We start from the raw sequence: 23,709 nt of genomic DNA, 5'->3' as shown, positions 1-23,709 counted from the left end.
GTCCCAAAGCGGGTGTGCCTGTGCTGAGCCTGCTGGAAGAGGGACCAGGAGGGAGGGGCTGCGGGGGGCTTGTCCCAGTGGCTTCCTCATTAAGCCCCACCCTGTGTTCTCTCAAACCAGGGTGAAAAAGAGGACAGACCTAATCGGAGCCTTTAAGCTGGACCCTGTCTACTTAAAGCACAGCCATCAGGACTCAGGTACTCTTGCGGGGGGGTCCCTGCTTTCTCGGTGTTCTGGTTTTGTTTTCAGAGCGCCCTTTCTGCCAGGAGCCAGAGAGGAAGGTTCCAGTCCACAGAGACCAGACCATGGGAGCTGCCTCCCCAGGAGGGTGGTGGGGGGTGGGGAGGGCTGCCTCGGTGCCCCCCCCACCCCGCTCCAGAACTGCTCAGTGCAGGAGCCGGGGAGGGCAACCACACGGCCAGGGGGCACAGCTTTCCATGTGGGGTGGACACCTCCTGGGTAGAATCCTTAGAAAGAATGATTGCCCTCGTGTCTGAGAACGTATGTCTGCTTATACCCATACCACCATGGGGAAGAGAGCTTAGGGGGACGGTGGCGGGAGGTGCTGGGGGTTCAGGGAGTGAAGGGAAAACCGGATGACTCAAGGGCAGGGAACACACGGCCGTGTGCCTCTCATCCATTGGACTTTCAAACCTGCCCTCTGTACGGGACACGAGCCACCTCTGTGCCTATGGAGTCTGGCGGGGAAGCCTGGGCAGGTGGCTCTCCAAGGCCACAGTGGGGCTCAGACACAGATGCTGGAGGGATTCCTCCAGGGCCTCCTCGTGCAATAACCTGTCATGCAACACAATTCCTAGAAAACGCAAAACAGCCCCTTCATTTTCATTAGAGAGAGAGAGAGAGAGAGAGAGAGAATCCCAGGCAGGCTCTATGCTCAGAGCAGAGCCCAATGCAAGGCTCGATCCCACGGCCCTGGGATCACGACCTGAGCTGAAATCGAGAGTCGGACGCTCAACCGGCTGAGCCACCCAGGTGCCCCTCTCTGAGATTCTTGTCAAAGAAATAAGAGCTGCATATTGAGAAGAATGATCCCAGCAATACAAAAGTTGTTTGGTTTTTTAGTGCAGGGAATGAAAATTTTCCAAATGTAAATAATACTTATAGCTGGATGGTATAATGTCTTGTGAATTTTCCTAATTTCCTCTACATTTTTGCAGTTTAAAAAAAAATTTTTTTTTGAACATTTATTTATTCTTGAGAGACAAAGAGAGACAGAGCACGAGCTGGGGAGGGGCAGAGAGAGAGGGAGACACAGAATTGGAAGCAGGCCCCAGGCTCTGAGCTGTCAGCACAGAGCCCAACGCGGGGCTCGAACTTACAAACTCGAACTCGTGACCTGAGCTGAAGTCGGACGCTTAACCGACAAGATACGCAGGCGCCTCTACATTTCTGTAGTTTTAAAAATATACGTAGAACTACTACTTTTAAATGTCAGTGTTTTCAGGTCTAATACAGACACTCACCCCATTGCTATTTACAGTTTCTACATACCTGCTCCATTTTGCTCAGGACCTAAAACACCCTAAAATAAAAAAAATAAAGTCTAGTTTTTAAAGAATTGAATTGGCATGAAACAGTGTGAAATAATGAACCAACTGCCAAGCTCTTATATTTAAAAATATGTATTTCATGTTCGGATCATGAAAATCTTTCAATCATGACAGTTAAAAAGCAAAATGTTGCCCTTAAACCATGAAGTGATCCTTGGAATGACTTTACGCCAAGGGCATCTGAGGAAAGCTTATTACTCTAGACGTACAATAAATTATTTTATTCCGCTTTTATAGAAAGGCTCTTTCCTATTGAAATATTGGCTATGGCTGTTAGAGATGAAAAATATTAGTTATTTGGATTCTTTCCCTAAAAAAACAAACAAAAAAAACCCCCAAAAAACCCCACAAAAACCTCTCTAAGTCAACAAAAACAGTGTCCCGTTTTGCATTTAGCAAGTAGAGCACCGAAAATCAGCTTTAAGCTCTTGTGGCCAGTGGATGTAAGGGCTTATTTAATCTGCGTGGGTTCAGCTCTAACGTTGCTAAGCCCTCTGCTCCTTGAAATGAAACCTTCTTTAGAGTTTTTTTTACGGTCCTTTCAGTTCAATAAAGAAATCTCCTCTTTATTTAACGATTAAAAAAACCACTCACGACTGCCCCGTGGCCCCCTGCTCAGCTCGCAGGACCACAGCGGCCCGCTGTCCCCCCTGGGGGTCATTAGGATGCCTCCCTCTCATCACTGGGTCCAGGACGAGAGGTCTTCCCGGGTCTCTGCACAGAGGCAGGTGCCCTCCTGTCCCTTCACCCTTGTGGCTCCTTCAGGGCATGTGACTCTCACCACGCAGCCACCTCGCTCACTGGTTTGTGACTGTTGTCCCTCCGCCTCCCCTGGAACCTCAGATCCAAGTGTCCTGCTGTTGGAACACAGCTGGACCAAGGGGGAGGTGGCCAGCAGCGACAGTGGGACAGCAATGTGGGAGTGGTTGCCTTTCTAGTACATCCCCACGTTTCATTCCCGTGTTTATGAGTTTGTCTCACTGGGCGCCTGCCAGCTACGGGTTGACACTGACTTTGAACTAGGACCAAACCATGTGGGATGGTTTATATATATAACAGACAATCCTGTCAAAATGCAGGTGATGGGGAAAAGTGGCCGCACCTGTTACACAGACTTTTCAGACAAACTCTTCCATTATAGAAACTGTACATTTGGAAACTAGAAGCATAAAGGGGGGGAGCCAGAAAGTCCCCATGACCCCATCCCCCCCAGTGCAGATGCTGTTGTCATGTAGTGTTATTTCTTGCCAGTCTCATGTGTTGTTTTTATCGTGCCATTTGCAAATTTAGAGGTTGCTCACCCCCTGTGTATCCTCTGTAGCCGTAAAGACTGACCAGGCACATAAAACTTATTATTTGTTTTGGGAGGGTGCCTGGGTGAGTCAGTCGATTAAGCATCTGACTTCGGCTCAGGTCATGATCTCGCCGTCTGTGGGTTCAAGCCCCGCGTCGGGCTCTGTGCTGCCAGCTCCGAGCCTGGAGCCCGGTTCGGATTCTGTCTCCCTCTCTCTCTGCCCCTCCCCCACTGGCACTGTCTCTCTCTCTCTCTCTCTCTCTCTCTCTCTCTCTCAAAAATAAACATTAAAAAAATTTTAAAGTTATTATTTGTTTTCTAAATATGTGTTTATTTTGGGGAGAGCACAATCAGGGGAGGCAGAAAGAGGGGGACAGAAGATCCCAAGCAGGCTCTGCGCTGACAGGCTGACCGCACAGAGCCCGACGTGGGGCTCGAACTAACAAACCTCAAGATCATGACCTGAGCTGAAGGTGGATGTTCAACCGACTGAGCCCCCCAGGTGCCCCAAAAAGCTCAGTTTTTAACTGTATTTCACTGGAATGACATTTGAATGGCCACACGTGGCTGGTGGCTATGGGGACGGCACCGTGACATAAACTAAAAGGGAGGGACATTCATCTCCATTCACGACGTCATCTGGCGTCATCTGGGTTCTTAACAGACTCTTACTGAGTGCTCCTCGTGCGCCACATATATTTTGGGTGCTGTTATGTTATGTCTGCTGGTGTCTATGCCTCCGTGTCAGGCCACTTCTGGTGACCCTGCTGTTGATGTTTGACAACCCCATTTCACATGGTGCAGAGAGTGGTGGCTGGGAGTTGACCTGGGCTGTGTGACCTTGGGCTTTCATCACAGGGTCCCTCCTAAGATTAGGGGGTGGGACCTGGCACAGTGGCCCTGAATGTTCTCCCGTCTCTACCATGTTATGACCCTAAATAAGAAAACGCCTGGAGGGCTCGGTCGGGTAAGCATCTGACTTCAGCTCAGGTCGGGTAAGCATCTGACTTCAGCTCAGGTCATGATCTCACGGTTCGTGAGCCTGGAGCCTGCTTCGGATCCTGCGTCTCCCTCTCTTTCTGCCCCTCCCCTGCTCACACTCTGTCTTTCTCTCTCTCTCTCAAAACTAAATAAACATTGGAAAAAAAAAAGAACAGAAAAGAAAACGCTTACTGTCTCCAGATGATAGTCAAAAAATCAATAATAAGTGGCGACTTTAGATTTCCTTGTAAGTATAGTGTAGACCCGTCTACACAGCGGGTGAAGAGCCATCTGTGACAGTGGGTGTGCATTGCATCAGACTCCGAGCCGTCAGCACAGAGCCCGGTGCGGGGCTCGAACTCACGAACCGCGAGATCGTGACCTGAGCCGAAGTCGGATGCTTAACTGAGGGAGCCACCCAGGCATCCCTTAACCATCCATTTTTTGTAACCACTATGAAGCCATTTGAATCCAGGATAACGACATTGATCGAATGTACACTCAGGTATCTGCTCAATGCCAGATTCTGTACTAAGATCCGAGAATACAGACATGAACACTCATCAAAACTTTGATTCCTTTTTTTTAAGTTTATTGATTTTGAGAGAGAGAGAGGGAGAGAGAGAGAGAAGAGAGAGAGAGACTCCCAGACCAAGCAGCTTCACACTGTCCTCGCAGAGCCCAATGTGGGGGCTCGATCTCACAAACCATGAGATCATGACCTGAGCCAAGATCAAGAGTCAGACACTTAACCGACTGAGCCACCCAGGTGCCCTAAAAGTTAGATTCTTGTCTGATATCCTACTCACTCTGTATATCACAAATTCACCTTCCTGTGCATGAATGAGTGCACGAGGAAGGCTTCACGTGCTCCGAATGCCGATACCAGAAGATAGCTCGGGTTTTGTGCTTCTGTAACCATAGAAAGTGAAGCGAATGGGAATCCAGTTGTAATCTGGCATTTCCAATTTGTCCTGGGAACCCTGCTCTCTTGGAAAGCCCCTTGGATTTGGTACCTTCGGAAGTGCCCCCCAAACACCCAGCCTCCTGCCTTCTGCTGGTGCAGGAGGTGAGGGACGGGACACAGAAAGTTTACCTTGAACGTGAGAAGGAATAGATGTGAAATCGACCAGTGTGTCTGATGGCTTCTCTTTTCTATTTCTCTTTTCCAGGGCTTATCACCGACTACCGGGTAAGTGGGAGATTTGACGCGCTGAGTCCAGGGCTCAGGTGATCGAAAGTGTGAACACAGATTGGGGTCCTGTCATGGGCTGTAACTCCTGCTGCCCTCCTGTTCCTGGGCTCAGAGTCACCCTAGAGGACACCTTCTAGCTGGGTCCTAAGCCAGGCCACAGACAGCTGTGCTGAGCCCACCGACTCCGGGTCTCGGATCAGGAGGAAATGATCTTGCCTGCGCCCCTCGGAAGGAGGCAGGAACTTCTGCCCCCAGAATCCTCTGTAAGAACAGGTATTATCCTTAGACCACACGGCCCGTCCGTTCCGCACGGCTGCCGTGCGCCTGGGGCGCACACTCTCCCCTTAGGGCAGTGGGAGATCAGAGTCAGAGACCACAGCGGTGCTCGGATGGCCCTCTTTGTCAGCTGGGAGCTATGCATGGCTCTGGCAGCTTCTCAGAGATGAGTGAGGCCCCATGCCTCCCTCCCGGACCCCCAAGCTACCGAGGGAGACAGGGGCACTGATGGCCGCACACGCGGGGATAACCATTCTGCACACCGCTGTGAGCTGCTGTGCTGAGACAGATCTGGAACACGCTGCTCCTTGCTGCTGGCTGTTTCCGGCCCGAGGGAACATGTTCCAGCTGGTCAGCTAGGGCCCCGCTAGCTTCGCTTAGACTCTCCTTGTGCTGTTTATGAGAACCAAGTCCCAGGCATCATATGCTGGCAGCCTATGAACTGTAGGTCGTGTGCGGGCAGCTTCGGGTTGGTCCACCTGCTGTTTGGGAAGGACCTGGATCCAGGCGGGCGTGCGGCACTGTGGCAGCCCGCCCTCGCGGCTGTCCCCCCCTGGCTTGCGAGGTCATCTTGGATAACCGTGCTTTATGTCCTGCTGCGCGCGCCCGCGGAGAGAGCCAGGGGGCAGGCGCGTAGTTTATTCTCCTCAGGCATCTTGTGGTCCGTGAATAAGCAGATGAAATTCGTGGAGGAGCAAATTAGGATGGGGAAATTATTCTGGAGCAGAGAGTCCTCTAAAAACTGATGCGCATAAGTGAGTCCTTAGAAAAACAGCGCCACAAAGTAGGAGAGATCAAGTGGGGGCAGATGCAGGGCATTCCCACCAGGAAAGAATACGCAGGTTGGTGGGAGCCTCAGCAGGGGAGCCTGTGTCTGGGCCCTGGCTGTGCAAAGGGCCTGGGGCACCAGTCTTGCCCTATGAGTGTTGTTCCTTCCATACACTCCTCACAAGTACGTGTCACCCGCCTCCCACCCTGACCCCCTTCCCTGTGCCACAGCCCTGGAGAGCCCCTGACCGTATTTTCTGGCAGTTTTACTGCTCTCTTAGCTAGAATGTAGGGATACCTTTCCTTTTCGATGCACATATAGGTACTTCTGGAGCTCTTTTATAGTTTCTTCCTTTAGAGTGAAGTCTGGGCAAATGCCCTGGGGTCTGGGCTGTTCTTGACGAGGGAGTGCTGGGCTCAGCAGATGAAAAAATATATATATATCACAGACATCATCATCATTTTGTTCAAAGATGATGGAAACTTCAACCTGAGGTGGTCACGGCCTCCAGGTTGCGGAGGAGGCCCCCCCTCCGGGAATTCTAGGCCCCTGACCAGGCCAGTCCGGGAAGTGTAGGGTGAAAGGCATGAGCAGCCCCTGCCAGGACGGTCAGCCATCAAGGGATGGGGGCACAAGGGCAGACTCAGCACCAGGAGGAGGGAGTGGGAACACCTTGGCAAAGGGGGTTTTACATCATGTCTGCTTGTGAATGACCAAAGAGGGAACCGTAGCAGCATTTACCTACCATTTATTTACCTGGTCTTAGGCAAAGTGGGCATCATTATACCCATTTCACAGATGTGGAAACAAGACGTTCAAGGTCAAAGAATTTGCTGAACCTAATTTAAAGAGAGCCAAGAACCTGGGTCAAAAGCCCACTCACTGAGCCTCACAGCCCCCATGCTATCTGAGTGAGGAAAATACATCTTCTGGTCCATTTCGGTGGCTTATCAAGAGTGGGACGACACACAGGACAGCCTGGAGATAAGGTTTTAAAATTTTCAGTTGTGGAGGGAAAAGTACCCAGAAATAGCTCCTTTGGTGTCCAAGAAACCTCGAGTACTGACTGACTTCTACACACAGAATCATTTTAGGTGGCCCGTGTATGTGGATTTTCCTCCTGACTATTTAAGTACAGTGGTCAACAATATTCCATAAAGCCTTATGACACGTCCTGTCATCTCTGAACTTACAGGCTGGGTGCAAAGGGAATTTCTCTTCCGGGGGACGTCTACCCCGGTCCTGCCCCAGGCTGAGGACAGGTGGTGACAGCATTCTAGGGCAACGTTTGAATCAGCGCTCGATTAAACTGTGCACATTTTTACTCCAGGACCGCAGAAATTAAGTTAGGTCCCAAGCCATTCCTCCCGGTGTAAAGATTAACTAAGCCATTCATGATTCATTAATGAGGCTATTCCTCTGAGTGTTAGACCTCAGTCCTGTCTTGATCTCCAGGACGTTCGCTGACGCGGTGGGGAATGATTTTGGAATGCAGCATCTGTGGTGAACAATGCCAAGAAAGCACTGCCCATCACCACCACAGTGGGGGTGGTAGGCTTTCTGACTTTCCAGAAAGGCCTGTGAGTGAGTTCGGTTTTCCCCCAACAACCTGCAGACGTGCTGTCCCTTAGGGCGGATCTGTGTCCGCGGGGGCCATCCGGGCTCTGGGGCGTCACACGTGGCCCCCTAGCCTCTCCACGCCTGCTGTCCTCCCGTCAGATGAAGACACAAGCCCCGGCTTCACAGGCGTGAGGGTGATGGGGTGAAATGCTGCGTGAACCCGCTGGGCACAGTGCCTGGTGGACACAGGGTGACACCGGGTCCGGTGCCTCTGAGCGTCAGTAGCGGGCCCCTGTTTCTCTTTGCAACTTGAGGGGCTTCCGTGAAGCCCTTGCTGGGACCCCCTGGTGATGCATTTGCCCTTCAGAAGCGGCGTGGCCTGGGCATGCTCAGCACGAAGGTTCAAACCCGCCCGCCCGCTGGGCTACAGAGGGAGCAGGGCCCGGACAGCCCCACTGTGCCCATCACGGATGCGCTGGGGGAGGGTCCGGGCTGTGCCCCCTGCCCCGCTACAGCCCTCCTCGAGCCCTGCCCTGCAGGGAAGGTCCAGGGAACAGAGAGGGAGCCTGAAGTGCCCTCAGCATCTTCTCTGTAGGTGATAGAACCTGATCATTTGAAAAGTCACAATGAAGTGCCCGTTTTATGGTCCCAGAAGGCCCCCTTGCCCTCCCTCCCTTCTGGGTCCTTTCTTGCTGGCTTTTGTGCATTTGCAGCCATTGCGGGGGCCCCACAGCTGGTGGAGTGCCAGCCGGCTGACAGATTGAGGAAAAACTAGGGAAAGCTTATTGGAGGACCGGCATGTCGGGGTTGTATTTTCTAGTGACCGTCTTGCGGGTCATTCTGTGGCAGTGGGGGTGGGGGAGGAAGAGAACCCCTATTGTTCTAGAAAAGGGTGCCAGAACAGCACAGGGAACACGCTGAGCCGAAGGGGTGGGTTTCGGCCTCCTCCTGCCCGCAGTTGCAGACGCCCGTGCCCCCGCTGGCTGGTGAGCTCCATCCGTGCGCAACCTGCACACATATGCTCCGAGAACACAGTGCCTTCCCAGGAAGCAGCCTGGTCGGTCCTCGTCTGTCTCAGGGCTCTGCAAAGAGAGCCTCCAGCCGTGGGCATTGCTCAGCCCGCATGGTGGCCGGACGGGGAGGGGAGGCCTCCAGAGAATCAGCTGTCTCCAAGAGAAACAGGTGCCCCAGGAGCCAGAGGAAAACCAGCTCGAGGTACCTTCCTCCCTGACACAGCGTTTTCTGTTCTGTTTCAGCACTGGCAGTTGCCGCTGGGCCGAAGGTTTCGCTCTCTGAAGATGTGGTTTGTTTTTAGGATGTACGGTGTCAAGGGACTGCAGGCTTACATCCGCAAGGTGACTGTGCTTTCAGTACCTAGCTGGGGAACGTTAGGCAGGCCTTGGACACTAGAAATGGAGGAAGACGGCTTAATAAGCAAATACATGATAAAGGTTAGTTTGCATTACTGAGGGTTGGCCATTCACAAGATGGTCAGTGCGTAAGATTATGGGCCTTCTGGACGCTTCCATGAAGACCACAGGCCATCAGGTCCAGGGGACTGCAAAGTGAGTACACCACACGGCCGGGACTGTGGCCACACCTCACCTGCAGCAGGTGCAATGACAGCAGGGCAGTCATGAGAACACAGTACGTTTCCCTCCGAACACTGCCAGCACGGCAGCACCTTGGAGCTTCTGGAAACAGACAGTCTCCAGCCTAGGGTTTCTCAGTGTGTCCCCGACCAGCAGCACATGCATGGCCTTGTACTCTCGGGTGGGTCCCGGCAACCTCTGTTGCTATAAGTGAACCAGGCCGCCGTGATGAGCTCTACAATGTGAGAACAACTGGTGTACTTCAAGCCCCATCACCCTGCCATTTTTTTTTTAAAGCAGTTGAAGAAACTGAGGCCAGAGTATGTGCTGGGACTCCCCCAAGGCCCACCCACTTAGCTGGCTGCAGAGAGCTGCCGATTCCCAGCTGGTCCCTCCCATGCTGGCATCCTTCCTCAGCCAAGATGGCGCCATCTCGCTGGACAGAGGGCCTCGGGCTTCATGGAAGCAGGGATGCCTGTGGTCTCTGACTGGTGACCGTGACAGTTTGGGTCCTGGTGCCTCAGCTTAGTCTGTTGTGCAGCTGTGGGCAGCACACAGTGGCTCCAGGCTCTTCCTGTGTGCGGGGCACATGGCCTGTGGAATGCCACACGGTGCCATCTGTCTACCTTATGAGGCCCGTGGGGGCCCGTGGGAGCTGGTAGTCACCAGGAGGATCTGTGGGGTAGGGAACTAGGAAAGGAGTGTTTGCGTGTGAGTTTATGGGTGCAAGATCCCCCTCCCCATGTGAGAACATGCTCTCAAATATAATAAGGATTCAACTTCTTTGACAAAAATCAAGTGGTCTTTGTCACCATAGCTTAAGGCTCTGGGGCCCCTGGGTGTGATTAAGCTGCTTCCTGTAAAAACACTCCATGCCTCTTATATTTGTAGGTCTGTTTCTGGGTTCTCTGTTCTGTTCCACTGATCTGTGTGTCTGTTTTGTACCAATACCATACTGTCTTGATGATTACAGTTTTGTAATACAAGCTAAAGTCTGGGATTGTGATGCCTCCCGCTTTGGTTTTCTTTTCCAACATTGCTTTGGTCATTCGGGGACTTTTCTGGTTCCGTACAAACCTTAGGATTGTTTGTTCTAGCTCTGTGAAGAATGCTGATGCTATTTAGATTGGGATTGCATCGAATACGTAGAGTGCTTTGGGTAGTATCGGCATTTTAACAATATTTCTTCTTCCAATCCATGAGCATGGAATGTTTTCCCAATTTCTTTGTGTCTTCTTCAATGTCCTTCATCAGCTTTCTATAGTTTTCAGAGTACAGGTCTTTTACATCTTTGGCTGGGAATTTCCTAGATTATTTTATGGTTTTTGATGCAATTGTACCTGGGATCGATTCTCCGATGTCTCTTTCTGTTGCTTCATTATTGGCGTATAGCAATACAACCGATTTCTCTATGTTGATTTCATATCCTGTGACTTTGCTGATTTCATCTATCAGTTCTAGCAGCTTTTTGGTGGAGTCTTTAGGATTTTCCACGTAACGTATCATGTCATCTGCGAAGAGTGAAAGTTTGACTCCTTCTTTGCCAATGTGGATGCCTTTCATTTCATTTTGTTGTCTGACTGCCGACGCTTGGACTTCAAACACCGTGTTAAACAACAGCGGTGAGAGTGGACATCCCTGTCGTGCTCCTGATCTCAGGGGGAAAGCTCTCAGTTTTTTCCCATTGAGGATATTAGTTATGGGTCTTTCATACATGATTTTTATGATGTCAGGGTATGTTGCTTCTATCTCGACTTTCTTGAGGGAGGGTTTTCATTAGGAAAGGAGGCTGTATTTTGTCAAAAGCCTTTTCTGCATCTATTCACAGGATCCTATGGTTCTTATCCTTTCTTCTATTCATGTGATGGACACACTGATTGATTAGTGAATATTGAGCCAGGCTTGCAGCCCAGAAATGAATCTCCAACTAAGGGTTGATCGGGGCGGGGAAAATGGATGATGGACATTAAGAAGGGCCCCTGTAGGCATGAGCATTGGGTGTAATGTCTAAGTGATGAATTACTGGGTTCTACTCCTGAAGCCAAGACTACACTGTATGTTAACTAACTTGAGAATAGAAAGAAAGGAAGAAAGAAAGAAGACAAAAACACAACAACAACAACAAAAAACAACAAAAAACACTCCATGCCTCACCCTGAGAGGGCTCCCATCCAGCCTGACAGGAAGGGACCGGGATGGTCAAAGCTTGTCCCCAGGCAGGTGGACCATGGAGGGAAACAGCACCTGCCAGCATGAAGTCTTTGGTGCCCTCTAGTGGCACCATATTTATTACGGGACGTGGAGCTGCACAGTCCAATGAGACTTCCTTCCCAACAACACTCCCCAGCGGGGCTTCTGCTCAGAGATCCCCCCCGCCCCCCGCCCCCAACCCCGGCCCCTAGCACCTACTTGAGAGCACCGAGCACCTAGCACTGAGCACCGAGCCGAGCGCCTGGGTGTGGAATGAGCGACACGCACGCAGACCGTGGCGAGCTTGTTCTCCGTTCACATACTATACGAATCCCCTTTTGCGCTCCACGAACCCCTACAAGTCAAATAAGGTGGTGAATGCAGCGAGAGGGAGGCATTTATCGAACGTGACGGGGACTGTCATTCTCTTCTCTTGGTGGCAAGCGCTGTTGGATAACAGCACCGCAGAACCGAAGCTTCGGTGACGGGCAGCTATGTACGTCACCGTCACACCCTCGGTTTCCTTATCTGTAAAGCAGGCATAACCGTGGCAGTGCCTACCCCATGGGCTGCATGGGGACAGTAGGATGGCGGGGACCTTGGGGCTCAGCACAGGGCATCTCCGTAGTGGCTAGCTACCCTGCCTTTACCAGGATGTTTAAATAAGATTTGAGATTATAAATGATTGTTTTGGTGAGATTAAAACAGTCCCCTGAACAAAAGACAATGGCAGTGTCTTTCTGAAGACACTCGTCCTTCCCTCCTGGTAAACGGGATTTTTTTCCTAACTGGCTGATGTGGAGGAACGTACGTGCTCGAAGAAAACGGTTGAGAGCATGTGAATGAATTATGCATGGGCCGTCTAATGAGGTTTTCTAGGTGGTTAAGTCCTGAGCTGAGTGGTGTCGGGAAACTCAGACAGATGCCCTTCCCTTTCCAGCACGTCCAGCTGGCCCACGAGTTTGAACATCTGCTGCACCAGGACCCTCGCTTTGAAATCTGTGCAGAGGTCACTCTGGGGCTGGTCTGTTTTCGGCTCAAGGTACGTTTGTCTCCTTTAGTCTCCTTCATGGTCCGTGATGGTGACTGGCGAGAGAGTATCGTTCATTGCCTCCGAGCACAAGACCGGCAGTTGAGCTCCCCAGAAACCACGGAACTCAGCACGCATTTTCCAGTCTTTGCTGTTTGCCCCTCCAGGCCCTGCCCCAGCCTGACTGCCCGCTGGGCCCCGAGCACTCTTCTTCAGGAGCCGTCTTCTTCCGTTCCTCGAGCAGACTGAGGCTTCTCGCTTGTGTAGACCCTTGGCCCTGGAGTGCCCTCCCCTTTCTCCACGCATGTATCTCTGCCACCGGGGAATGCTCTGGGCGCTGGCCCGTGTACACGCTCACTGATGCGAGTGTTGTCCCCCGACTGGCTCTGGCTGCAGCCCAGACCTGCAGACTCTGCACCTTAACCAGCCCCTGGGGGCTGCTGGGTGCACACAGGGGTATAAGTTCTGGGCGCTCTGCCGCCTGACGATGAGTGCGTTCACCGTGGGATGGGGAGCTTCCCCGGAGCGCGGCGGGCACCAGCCATCGAGGCTGGGAATCGTGACCACATTTCTCAAAAGGCCCGGAAAGGTGCGGGACGGGCAGGCACCTTATTAGTCTAGCTCGTGACCGAGGCTGGATGGGGGCCTCACACTGACCGCTCTCAAGCTGGCCATGCATTCCAGAACCTACTTTTCCCACAGGCCTCCTTGTTCACAACCACGGAGGCCATTGGGAGAAGCAGGGGTGGGCCTGGCTGCACCGTCCACGTGCTGTAATCACCAGGTGGCCCTCCGCTCACCATATCCTCCTGTCACTGCTTCTCAGAGCTTCTGGGTGGCTATGAGAACCAGACAGAGAGAAAGCCTGGACTCTACACAGTTAGTGGGGTGCTGGGGTTCTGGTGCAGGGCTTGGCGACGGGGCCATGCACTCTGTGAAGAGTGCAAAGTGGGGAGACCCTACGGGGCACCTGGGAGGTTCAGTCGGTTGAGCGTCCGACTTCGGCTCAGGTCACGATCTCGCGGTTCGTGAGTTCAAGCCCCGCGTCGGGGCTCGCTGCTGTCAGCACAGAGCCTGCTTCAGATCCTCTGTCCCTCACTCTCTGCCCCTCCCCCACTGGCGCTCTCCCAAAAAATAAATAACTTTTTTTTTAATTAAGAAAATAAAAACAAAGTGGAGACACCCTAGAGAAAGTGTGCAGAGGGCAGAGGGGCACACACATGCCGGGTGGACACGGGGGAAATCTCAGAGCACGGGTGTTCCAGCCGCAGGGTCCCCAGAGTGGCCTCGGGTCGTGGTTCCAGAGGCACTGGTGTTGACAGTGTGTTTTGCTGTGTTCACCACGGACAGACGTTTTGTTCTGTTTTGACTGCCGGAGTTCTGGCAGGACTTTCGCTTAACTTTCATGGTTTTATTGAGATGCAACCCACACACCACACACTTTGTCCGTTTAAAGCACAGTGAGGGAGTTAGGGGCCCAGCCCCCACAAAGTGGAAAATCCACTTCTGAATTCCCCCAAACTTAACTGCTAACAGCCTACTGTTGCCCAGAAGCCTTATTGATAACACAGTCGATTATCACACATTCTGTATGTTCTGTGTATTACACACTGTGCTTACAAGAAAGTAAGCTAGAGGACAGAAAATGTTACTTTTATCTTTAAAAAACTTTTTTTAGAGAGAGGGCCAGTCGGGCAGATGCAGAGTGGGAGGGAGAGAGAATTCCAAGCAGGCTCCAAGCTGTCAGCATAGAGACTGATGTGGGGCTCGATCCCACCAACCTTGAGATGTGACTTGAGCTGAAATCAAGAGTAGGATGCTTGGGGAGGCTGGGTGGCTCAGTCGGTTAAGTGTCCGACTTGGGCTCAGGTCATGATCTTACAGTTCACGAGTTCGAGCCCCGCATCGGGCTCTGTACTGACAGCTCAGAGCCTGGAACCTGCTTCAGATTCTGTGTCTCCCTCTCTCTCTCTGCCCCTCCCCCAGTCATACTCTGCCTCTTTCTCAAAAATAAATAAAACATTAAGAAAATTAAAAAAAAAAAAAAAAAAAAAGTAGGACGCTTAATGGCCTGAGCCACCCAGGCAGCCCGGACAATGCTATTAACAAAATCATAAGGAAGAGAAAATACATTCCTAGGTACGTGCTGGGTTCATAGAAAAAGTTCCACCCATAAGCGGACCCGCGCAGCTCAAACTGGAGCGGTGGGAGGGTCGGCTGCACACATGATGAGGATTTCAGCAGAAACCAGGGTCACAGCCACTGCCAGGATCTCAGATCCTCGTCCTCCCGAGCGGTGTCCCCAACGCCATCCTTCAGTGCCACCCATCTGCTTTCGGGCTCTACGGCTGGTCCAACACGCGCATTCCCACAAGTGGAATTGCCAGCTGGGGGCATCTCAGCCTGACCCAGGTCCCCCACAGGCGCACCTGCGGTGGCCCCGCCCCTTGCGCACGCGCAGCACAGGGAACACCCCCTCCCTGTTCCGGAAGCCCAGGGCGCTTTGCAGCCCGTAGAGGTTTCTTCCTGAGCACACTTGCTTGCTGTCTCCATTCCAGGGATCCTGGTTCTTCTCCGGGAAGCATCTTGTTCGGGCTCGTGGTTCATTTCTGTATCTCCATGCCTACCACCTGGTCCTTCCTTTCTTCTCTCTGTCCCGTTCTTCTCCGGTCTGGATTTCGTGTTCTCTTCATCATCGACGGCTTTAGCGCACATAGTATGACTTTCTTTAACGCCCAGCACATAAACTGTGGCTACTGCGTCCTTGGTTTTCCATCCTTCACCCCAGTTCATCTCAACCACTCCTGCTCATTCGGTGTCCTCACTCAGCCCGTTTTTCTTCTTATTCTCTTTCTTCCTCTCCGTCCTCCCTTCTCCCTCCCCACCACCCTCCTTCTCCTCCTCACTTCCCCTCTTCCTCCTCCCCTCCCCCTCCCCTTGATGGCCCTCCCCCCTTCCTCCTTTTCTCCTCCCTCTCCCTACTCCTGTAAAGTGGCACAGAGCAGTGTCGCCTAATGCTGGCCTTGTGCGGTGCTCAGCTGAAGCCCGAGTCCTCGGGGACCTTAGCACGCCCCCCCCCCCTCCGTCTCTGCAGGGTTCCAACAAGCTGAATGAAGCTCTTCTGGAAAGAATAAATGGCACCAAAAAAATCCACTTGGTTCCATGTCACCTGAGGGACAAGTTCGTGCTTCGTTTTGCCATCTGCTCCCGCACCGTGGAATCTGCACACGTGCGGCTGGCCTGGGAGCACATCAGCCAGCTGGCCAGCGACCTGCTGGGTGCAGAGAAGGAATAGAAGCCTGGCCCCAGGTAAGCTGCCCTCCCGGCCCCGCCGCGCAGCACTGCTGGGCCCGGATTTCCTCCAAGGCGAGAAGGGGCAGGACCCTTGCGCTGCGAGGATTCCTTAGGGACCTTGACCCGTTCTTCCGACTTTGCATTCTTTTACATGTGACGATCAGTCCCGCACCTTTGTCGTTTGCCCTCGGAGTTCACGATGCAGCTTGCTAGCATAACAAGATTCTATATTAAACTGGCAGACTGCGGATAAATAAAGATGAAAGAGAACATTACAAAGGGAATTTGACATGACTGAGGATTTATGTTTCGCTCTCTCTCTTTGTCCTTGTTGCCCCATTACCCATATATCACAACCCACGGGGGATGTGATACAGTTTTACCTTGTTCGCTTTTTTTTTAATGCTTGTTTTTTATTTTTAAGAGCGAGAGCATGAGCGGGAGAGGGACAGAGAGAGAGGGAGACAGAGAATCCGAAGCAACTCCAGGCTCGGAGCTGTCAGCACAGAGCCCGATGCGGGGCTCAAACACACGAACCGTGAGAGCATGACCTGAGCCAAAGTTGGACGCTTAACCGACAGAGCCACCCGGGCACCCCTTACCTTGTTGGCTCTTAATCTTAACTGGGAATACCTGAACGAATGCTCAAGAAATTGCACGTTAAAAATTGTATTTCATTTATGCGAGAGGTGGATCTGTCGTTCCTGCCCATGAGATAGGTCAGAGAGGCACCTTTCTTGGTCAAATCCTGTCCAGAAAGACGAGATCCTTTTCCTGGTACAACAAGGATCTTTCTTAAAGAGGCCATCCTGTCCAGAGCTTGAGCATTTCTGGAAGGTGCTGGGGAGAGACCAGAGTTTCACATATTTCCAATCTGCTTAGATAAGGATGTGCATCCAGGTGCCTGGGTGGCTCAGTCAGTTAAGCATCTGATTGTTGATTTCGGCTCAGGTCATGATCTCACCATTTGTGAGTTCGAGCCCTGAGTCGGGCTGGGCACTGACAGTGCAGAGCCTGCTTGGGAGTCTCTCTCTTTCCCTCTCTGTCGCCCCACCTCAAAAATAAACTCTAAAAAAAAAAAAACGTGCATGAAGTGGGGGGGGGGGGAGCGGAGGGGGCATAACTGCTGTTACACAAAAGGAAACCATATCAGGCAAACACTCCTGATTAACCTTTCCACAGCCCTGTGTTTGCACAAATCTCATCAGGATGTAGCATAGCAGGATTCTGTTCCCATGTGCCTACAACAACACAGAGAGAGGCTGTCGCCCTAAAAAATTAGCAGAAGCAAAGTCGCATTTCTGACAGAAGTCACAATTACTGTGAAGTCATATGTGTTATCAATCCAAAAGGTACAAATGAGATTAATTTTTTTTTTAATATAGGACACAATAGGGGCACCCGAGTGGTTCAGTCGGTTAAGTGTCTGACTTTGGCTCAGGTTGTCATATCACAGTTGGTGAGTTCGAGCCCCACGTCGGGCTCTGTGCTGACAGCTCAGAGCCTGGAGCCTGCTTCGGATTCTGTGTCTCCCTGTCTCTCTGCCCCTCCCCGGCTGGTGCTCTTTCTCTCTTTCAAAAATAAATAAACATTAAACAAAAAAATATATATAGGACACAATAGTGACTCATAACACATGGAATTTTGGGGGCCAGGTTAATTAGAGCCATGAAAGTCTGAATGCATGGGCTTCACTTGGGCGCCCTTGAGATAATCACATCAAATCCACATGGCCACAATTCTAGGGAAAGAAGGAACTATTCCTATTTCACAGAGGGTGGTAGGAAACTGGGCACAGATTCTGGCTGGCATTGATCAAATGTGCTGGAGAGAAGCCAGATCGGTCATTCAGTCTCATTTCTGACAAGTCGTATTCATCTATATTACATGGTTCCCTCCAGCTCCCTGGAGGAATGGCATCTTCCTTCTGTGTGTTCTAGAGAAACATACAAGATACGGATTCTTCCATTTTTTTTTTTGAATGTAGCCTTAGGTTCATGTTATTTTTTTTCCCCTGTAGCGATCAAAAGTTGAAAAGAAATATATCTGAACACCGTGGAAGAGAATAGAAGCATGCTAGCTCCGTGGACCCACACCCACATGTGGCCTCATGTTTCCTTCTCTGAAGTTCTCCAGAGCCCTGTGTTTCTGTCTGCTCACCATCTAATCAAGAAAGAAATATTATTTGCTATGTGAAAAGTTAATCCAGTGGATGTAGCTTTTGTTCATTATTTGGCTGTGACTTTTGTTGATTCAAAAATCATAGGTTTTCATGCTCTTGAAAATGTCAGTGGTAGGGGAAGCTTACTGAAATATTTTCCAGGGCATTCTAGGATCGTGGGACTTGAGATTATACCTTTAAATTGTGGCCTTTAAATTGTTCCGTCCTGTGGCTCAATGCTTAATAAACAATTTCAAGTGCGGTGGCCATTGTGTCTCATAAGCATTCTTTTTGGTTGCACGTTGTACCCAATTGCTTCTTGTGATATGGACTTAACCTTTCCAAACAGCCAAAGATGTGGTATCCCTGGATATTTTTAAATGGTGCTCATTGCCATTCATTCAACGAATGTTCATGGAGTGCCTAGTAGATGTCAGGCACTAGATGCATTAACAACACACAAGCTTTACTCGGAGAGGACTCCAATTCTTGAAGAAATAAATTCCACAGACCAAATGCTACTGGCATGATGGGAAAGACTAACCTCCAGGGTTTCAGATTCCTCGTCTAATCAGTCCCTCTGCCCTGTGGGATCGTGACTGATAAACACAGTGCTCAGGTGCCTGGGTGGCTCAGTTAAGTGTCTGACTTCGGCTCAGGTCATGATCTCCCAGTTTGTGGGTTCAAGCCCCATGTCGGGCTCCGTGCTGATGGCTCAGAGCCTAGAGCCTGCTTTGGATTCTGTGTCTCCCTCTCTCTGCCCCTCCCCTGCTTGTGCTCTGTGTCTCTCAAAGATAAGTAAATGTAAAACAAAAACATAAATAACCAGAATGCTCTTACGAACCTAAATACCAACAACATGCCGTATTTCCTCAAATAGCCTATCTTTGTCTGAAACCATTTTTGCTGGTGGAAACACCTGCATGCTAATCCCAAGATGAGGGCTTGTCCTTTAAGAGCCAAAGTGCTTGTTCTTTAAGAGCCAATAGAACTATTGAAACCAAAGCACTCTTGAAAAGAGCCCTCGGGCTATTAATAAGTCTATTTGAATTTCATAGACCTCGGATCCCTAAATGCAATTAAATTACCTGTCTTTCAGAAATCTGGAAATATACCAGATTCCATGGAGTTCTCCATCCCACGTGGTCAGGTCATTCCTTCTCTACCCATCTGTGAACAGTCACAGCCCGTGATCCGTGCCAGGCGCTGTTATAAATATTTTAAAAATATTAACCTGTTTAATACTTATTTTAAAATTCTCAATTATTATTCCCACGTGACAGATGGGAATACTGGGTTTTCTCAAGACGGTTAGTGGCTTGTCTCAAGGTCCTGCTGTTAGTTGGTGGCCGAGCCAGGACTGGAACTCAGGAAGTCTGGCTCTAGAACCCACACCTTTGCCCACTTAAGTGTGTTGCCCAATATGCTGTCTGCTCTCCAGGATGAACCATTTCTCAGGATAACTGGCAGTGAGGACATTCATATTCTCTTCTGGGAAAAACTCGTTTTCCCCTCGCAGGTAGAGTCTTGGGACCCCAACCTGACAACCCCCAAATAGTCCCATAGTTTAAAAAGGTCTGGAATATTCTGCCGAATCTTTGGTCAATGTATAGCATCTTTACATAAATATATGTTCAGTTTGGCATCACGACATAGTTCATAGACCACTGCTGGTACTGGAATTTGATGCAAACCCTATTGCCTTCTGGCATCTGATAATGGTACCTCCTGCTGAGTGTTGGAAAAACCCAGGCAGATCTGGACACAACCGAATCCTGGTACCCAAACTGTTTTTAGTCACAATACTTCTGACACCAAATGAGAAGACCTTACCCCCCACCCCCCATCCCACCCCCTGCCCTGGTTCCAAATAGCGATATCTCTTCCAACACCACCTCTCCAACTCTGTGACACGATCTAACTGGAGTTAAGTGTCAGATCCCATAGTTCAGGGCTCAGAACCACAAGACCACCCTCCACCTTAGAGGCCAGTCACAGTCCCGGGCCTCCCGTACTTCTGACCGGCCATAAAGCAGGGGTTCCCGTGATCTCCTCCTTTGGTTCGATACTCTGCCAGAACAGTTCACAGACTCAAGATGTCATCTCACTTGTGTTTACCGCTTCATAATAAAGGACACAGCTCGGGAACAACAAACCAGAAGAGCTGCACGGGGCAATGGAAGGGAAAAGGGGGCTGGAGCTTGCCAGAAGAAAGCCCTGGGAGAATAAGTTGCTTGCATCAACTGGAGAAATCTGGAACTACTATTTTAGAGAAACTTGTGTGTGGTTCTGCAAAGCAGAGATGTGAAATGGATGGTCGAGGGAAGAGAGAAGAGGAAGAAACAGAGTAGGCTCACTTACAGGAGACCACGTGAGTCCAAGAGTGTCCAGAATGCAGACCCCAGACCTTGCCGTTTATGGTGATGCCCTCCCCCCCACCCCCACCGCCATCAGAGAGACGCTGAGTCACGTGAGGAGGGTTATGAGTGAAAGCCTCATGCAGGGGGAAAGACTCAGAGAGGAAGGACCTGGTGCCCGTATTCAAATGCACTCTCACTTCAGCACGAAGAGTCTTTGCGCCTCCAGATTGACCGACAGAGGCAGGTTTGGCTTCAATGTGGAGAACCCAAAAGTCAGCCTGTCGGTGACCAGAACGTGCCATCTCACAGGGCAGTGAGTTCTCCACCCCAGTGAAGATGGGAAAACCAAGAGCTGAGAGATGGCAAAGGAAACTCCAGTATGAGACAGAAAACCTGAAGACCTCTGAGCCCTCTTCTACATCTGAGGTTCAAGAGCCTATGAAAACAAGAGAAGTTGGGCTGGTTTATTAAACAGCAAGGCCAAGGAGCACAAAAAATTGTGCTCCTGCACCCAGGAGGGGGCGTTCTTCCGTGATAAGCTCTACCCAGGGCAGGCAACCTGCGTTTCGTGACCAGAATAGTGCCCAGCACATGGGTGGTGCTTACTGGGGCCACTCTGGTCTAAATGCTCTTCAGTTATCAACTGGGTTTATCCCCCTCAGTTACTCCCTTAGGTAGCTGGTGTGTAGGGTAGCTGGGATTTGAACTCTGGAAAGCTGACTCCATGGGGCCATGCTCCTAATTACCCCATCACCCTCCTCCCCCTAAGATCGTAAGAATACAGTCTACTCATTTCCTTGGGCTGTTGGACCATTCACTGGGAATCTTAAGACAACAGAAGTTTATTCTCTCAGAGTTCTAGAGGCCAGAATCCCAAAATGAAGGGCAATGCTGCCTCCACAGTATCTAGGGGAGGGTCCCTCCACACCTCTCCAGCTTCTGGTGGCCCCCCGTGCTCCTTGGTTTATGAGTGGATTACTCCAATCTCCATTTCCCCTCTGTACGTCTCTTCTTTATAAGTCATCATTCACATTGGATGAAGGCCCGCTCTAGTCCAATATGACCTCATCTTGACTGCATCTGCAAAGACCCTAGATCCCAAAACCGTCCCATTCCCTGACAACGGAGGTGAGGACTTCAATACATCTTCTGGGGATACGATTCAGCACACAACTTACAGTGTCAGACAAGAGGCACCTACAAGTGCTAACTCAGGTTGGCTGTGAGGTTCTGGAGGAAAACGGCCACAGCAGATGGCTCCTCTCAGCTCTGCCCAAGCCAGTTCAGGGGAGGGCCCCCACCTGCCCTCTCGCCAGCTCTGTTTACCATGGTGATGCCACAGGGGCCTATCCACGGCCCCTGTGATCCATCCAATGTGGCCCATGAAAGCCCTTTCTGGAACCATGCATGGCATTCTGTGTCCACACAAGTCTCTCGTCTCCAATGGAGGGCAGAAATACTTTCTTGTCACTGAGCCGGGGAACCACAAGGCTGGAAGTCCATCAGAATCCAGCCACACTTGGGAATCTCCCCATGAAGGAACTGAGTTAAGATTTGGTGGTTCAACCTGACTCTTGTCCTATCTGCTTCCTTGTCCCCTCAGACCATCCACCTCCCTGCCACCTCCCAGATACACTGACAGACACACCTCTTTTCAACTCAGGGAGAGTAACTTTCCTGGCACACAGGGATGCACATTATTTGGGGCCATATTCTCCTGCTGCTCAAGAGCAAATGAGATCACTGAAGTGTACCCTGGTGTTTACTGGAGACCGTGTTTATAATATTCATGAATATGGAAATAAGCAGCCATCTCCCAGAATCCCTCACGCAAAGAACTGCCTGGCCCTCAGTTTGCGGTGGAAACCGCTTCCCTTGCAAGTTCAAAAACTTCTACCCAGGGGAAGAAAGGCCAGCTTCTATGATCTTGAAAAGAAAGTTTATCGGCAGAGCTCAAGTAGCAAACTCTTCCACAGGCTAAAGTATTAGGTAGGATTCTAAAATATCTCAATTGTAAAAGATGAAACGTCTTGATATGGTGTAAGAGTCTGAATCCCAATGAAGTGTTAGTATAGCAGTAAACACAACACAGCATCACAGCTTCTGTTGAATGTACCAGCTGCTGCTCTGATGATTTATGATATCTCCTATTAATTGTAATCCTTAGAACAGCTTCCTGAGTTAGAGAAGTTTATTCGCCTTTCGTCGATGAGGAGGGGGCTGAGTTCAGACAGGGTACAGCCCTGCAGGGAGATGGAAACGGCTGGACTAGGAAATACTTTTGTATCAAAAGGCAGAACAGTGAGGCAGTAATGGCTAGCTGTCACTTGATGAAAAACAGTTAGCTCTGGTGACCGTAACTATAATTCGGTATTTGAACAAAAGACTCTTAGGAGGGAAAGACAGTGGTTTCTGGGAATTCTCCAAACGCTATCATTAAAATGTTAGTGATGAAACTCACCCAGAATTGCCAATTACCCTCACAGCATTTACATGGCGGCTTCTATGCACCAGCAGAAAAAACAGGTAGTAAACATACAACTGAGCCAGCCTGCTGATAACAGTTTTCATTTTCTTTTCTTTTTATTCTATGTATTTTGGGTAATTAGGATAATTATAAAATTAGCTAAGAAATTATGAACAATTCAAATAAAAAAGTCTTTGGTTACTACGTAAGCCAAGAAATGAGCTGTGAGCGGTTTTCACTGTACCTCTTGCCTATTTAAAAAATACATATATTGTCCAATCCCTTTTATTCTGTGCCCATTTTAAAAACTGTTAAAGTCTTGGAAAATTTTTTTGCCTCGAATTTCTTCATATGTTGCGTCTCTTACTTGCTACTCAACATTTTCTCCCTCCCTGTGCAGATATTCACTTTCTCAGCGAGGATTAACCCAGGACCCATGAGCCAAGGAGAGGAAGAGGAAGGCCACTCCAGCTTTCTGGGAAAAGGCTTCTTCCCTTTTCCGAAAGGGAAGTATTCGCGGGTGAAAGGTCCTTTTTCCCCGTGTTAATTAGGGCTGTGAGAGGCTGGGATCCTTGGCCTGTGGCGGCCCCCTTGGAACAGTGAGGTGACAAGCCTGGAGGGGAAAATCACAGGGAAGTGGGGCGAGATGGCAGAATGGAAAGATGTCCCCTCAGGACATCTTTAGGGGGTGTGATCAGACCCAGAGCTGTCTCCAAAATCATTATGTGACTTGATGACATTAATTACAAGGTAGGTCACTGCCAGTGGCTATTCTGTTTCTTGGTCTGAAAACGCAGTTCATTGAGCCCTGCTCCAATACAAAGTCTGAGGCAATAATGGAGTGTTTTCCGAAGGCGTCCTTCCACGAAAGTGTCCTCCCTAAAGAGCGCAGGAGAAAGGGGTGCGTTGGCTGAGGGATAGATCGGAGTTGTGAGACTCAGGCAGAGCCCTTAATCTGTCTTTAAAACG

General features: G+C 50.3%; 1 protein-coding gene and 1 long non-coding RNA gene across 3 annotated transcripts in view; both read left to right on the top strand.

Moving 5' to 3' along the window:
• Positions 1 to 18,178, top strand: part of DDC (dopa decarboxylase) — an 84,286-nt gene extending 66,108 nt beyond the window's left edge. For both annotated transcript variants that reach the window (XM_078442609.2, XM_060632130.3), the window contains 6 exons: positions 121 to 197; positions 5,019 to 5,038; positions 8,903 to 9,001; positions 12,369 to 12,470; positions 15,553 to 15,767; positions 17,773 to 18,178. In XM_078442609.2, the coding sequence (XP_078298735.1) occupies positions 121 to 197; positions 5,019 to 5,038; positions 8,903 to 9,001; positions 12,369 to 12,470; positions 15,553 to 15,753 (499 nt within the window). In that variant the 3' untranslated portion in view covers positions 15,754 to 15,767; positions 17,773 to 18,178. The remainder of the gene's footprint in view (positions 1 to 120; positions 198 to 5,018; positions 5,039 to 8,902; positions 9,002 to 12,368; positions 12,471 to 15,552; positions 15,768 to 17,772) is intronic.
• Positions 1 to 23,709, top strand: part of LOC145713013 (uncharacterized) — a 344,480-nt gene that overhangs the window by 71,328 nt on the left and 249,443 nt on the right. The gene's annotated exons all lie outside the window — the stretch shown is intronic.

The sequence above is a fragment of the Panthera onca genome, chromosome A2 (assembly GCF_046562875.1).
Source record: "Panthera onca isolate mPanOnc1 chromosome A2, mPanOnc1 haplotype 2, whole genome shotgun sequence".
In the NCBI taxonomy this organism is placed as follows: Eukaryota; Metazoa; Chordata; class Mammalia; order Carnivora; family Felidae; genus Panthera; species Panthera onca.
Note: the sequence above shows the minus strand (reverse complement) of the source record. Positions and strands in the feature narration are given on the sequence as shown.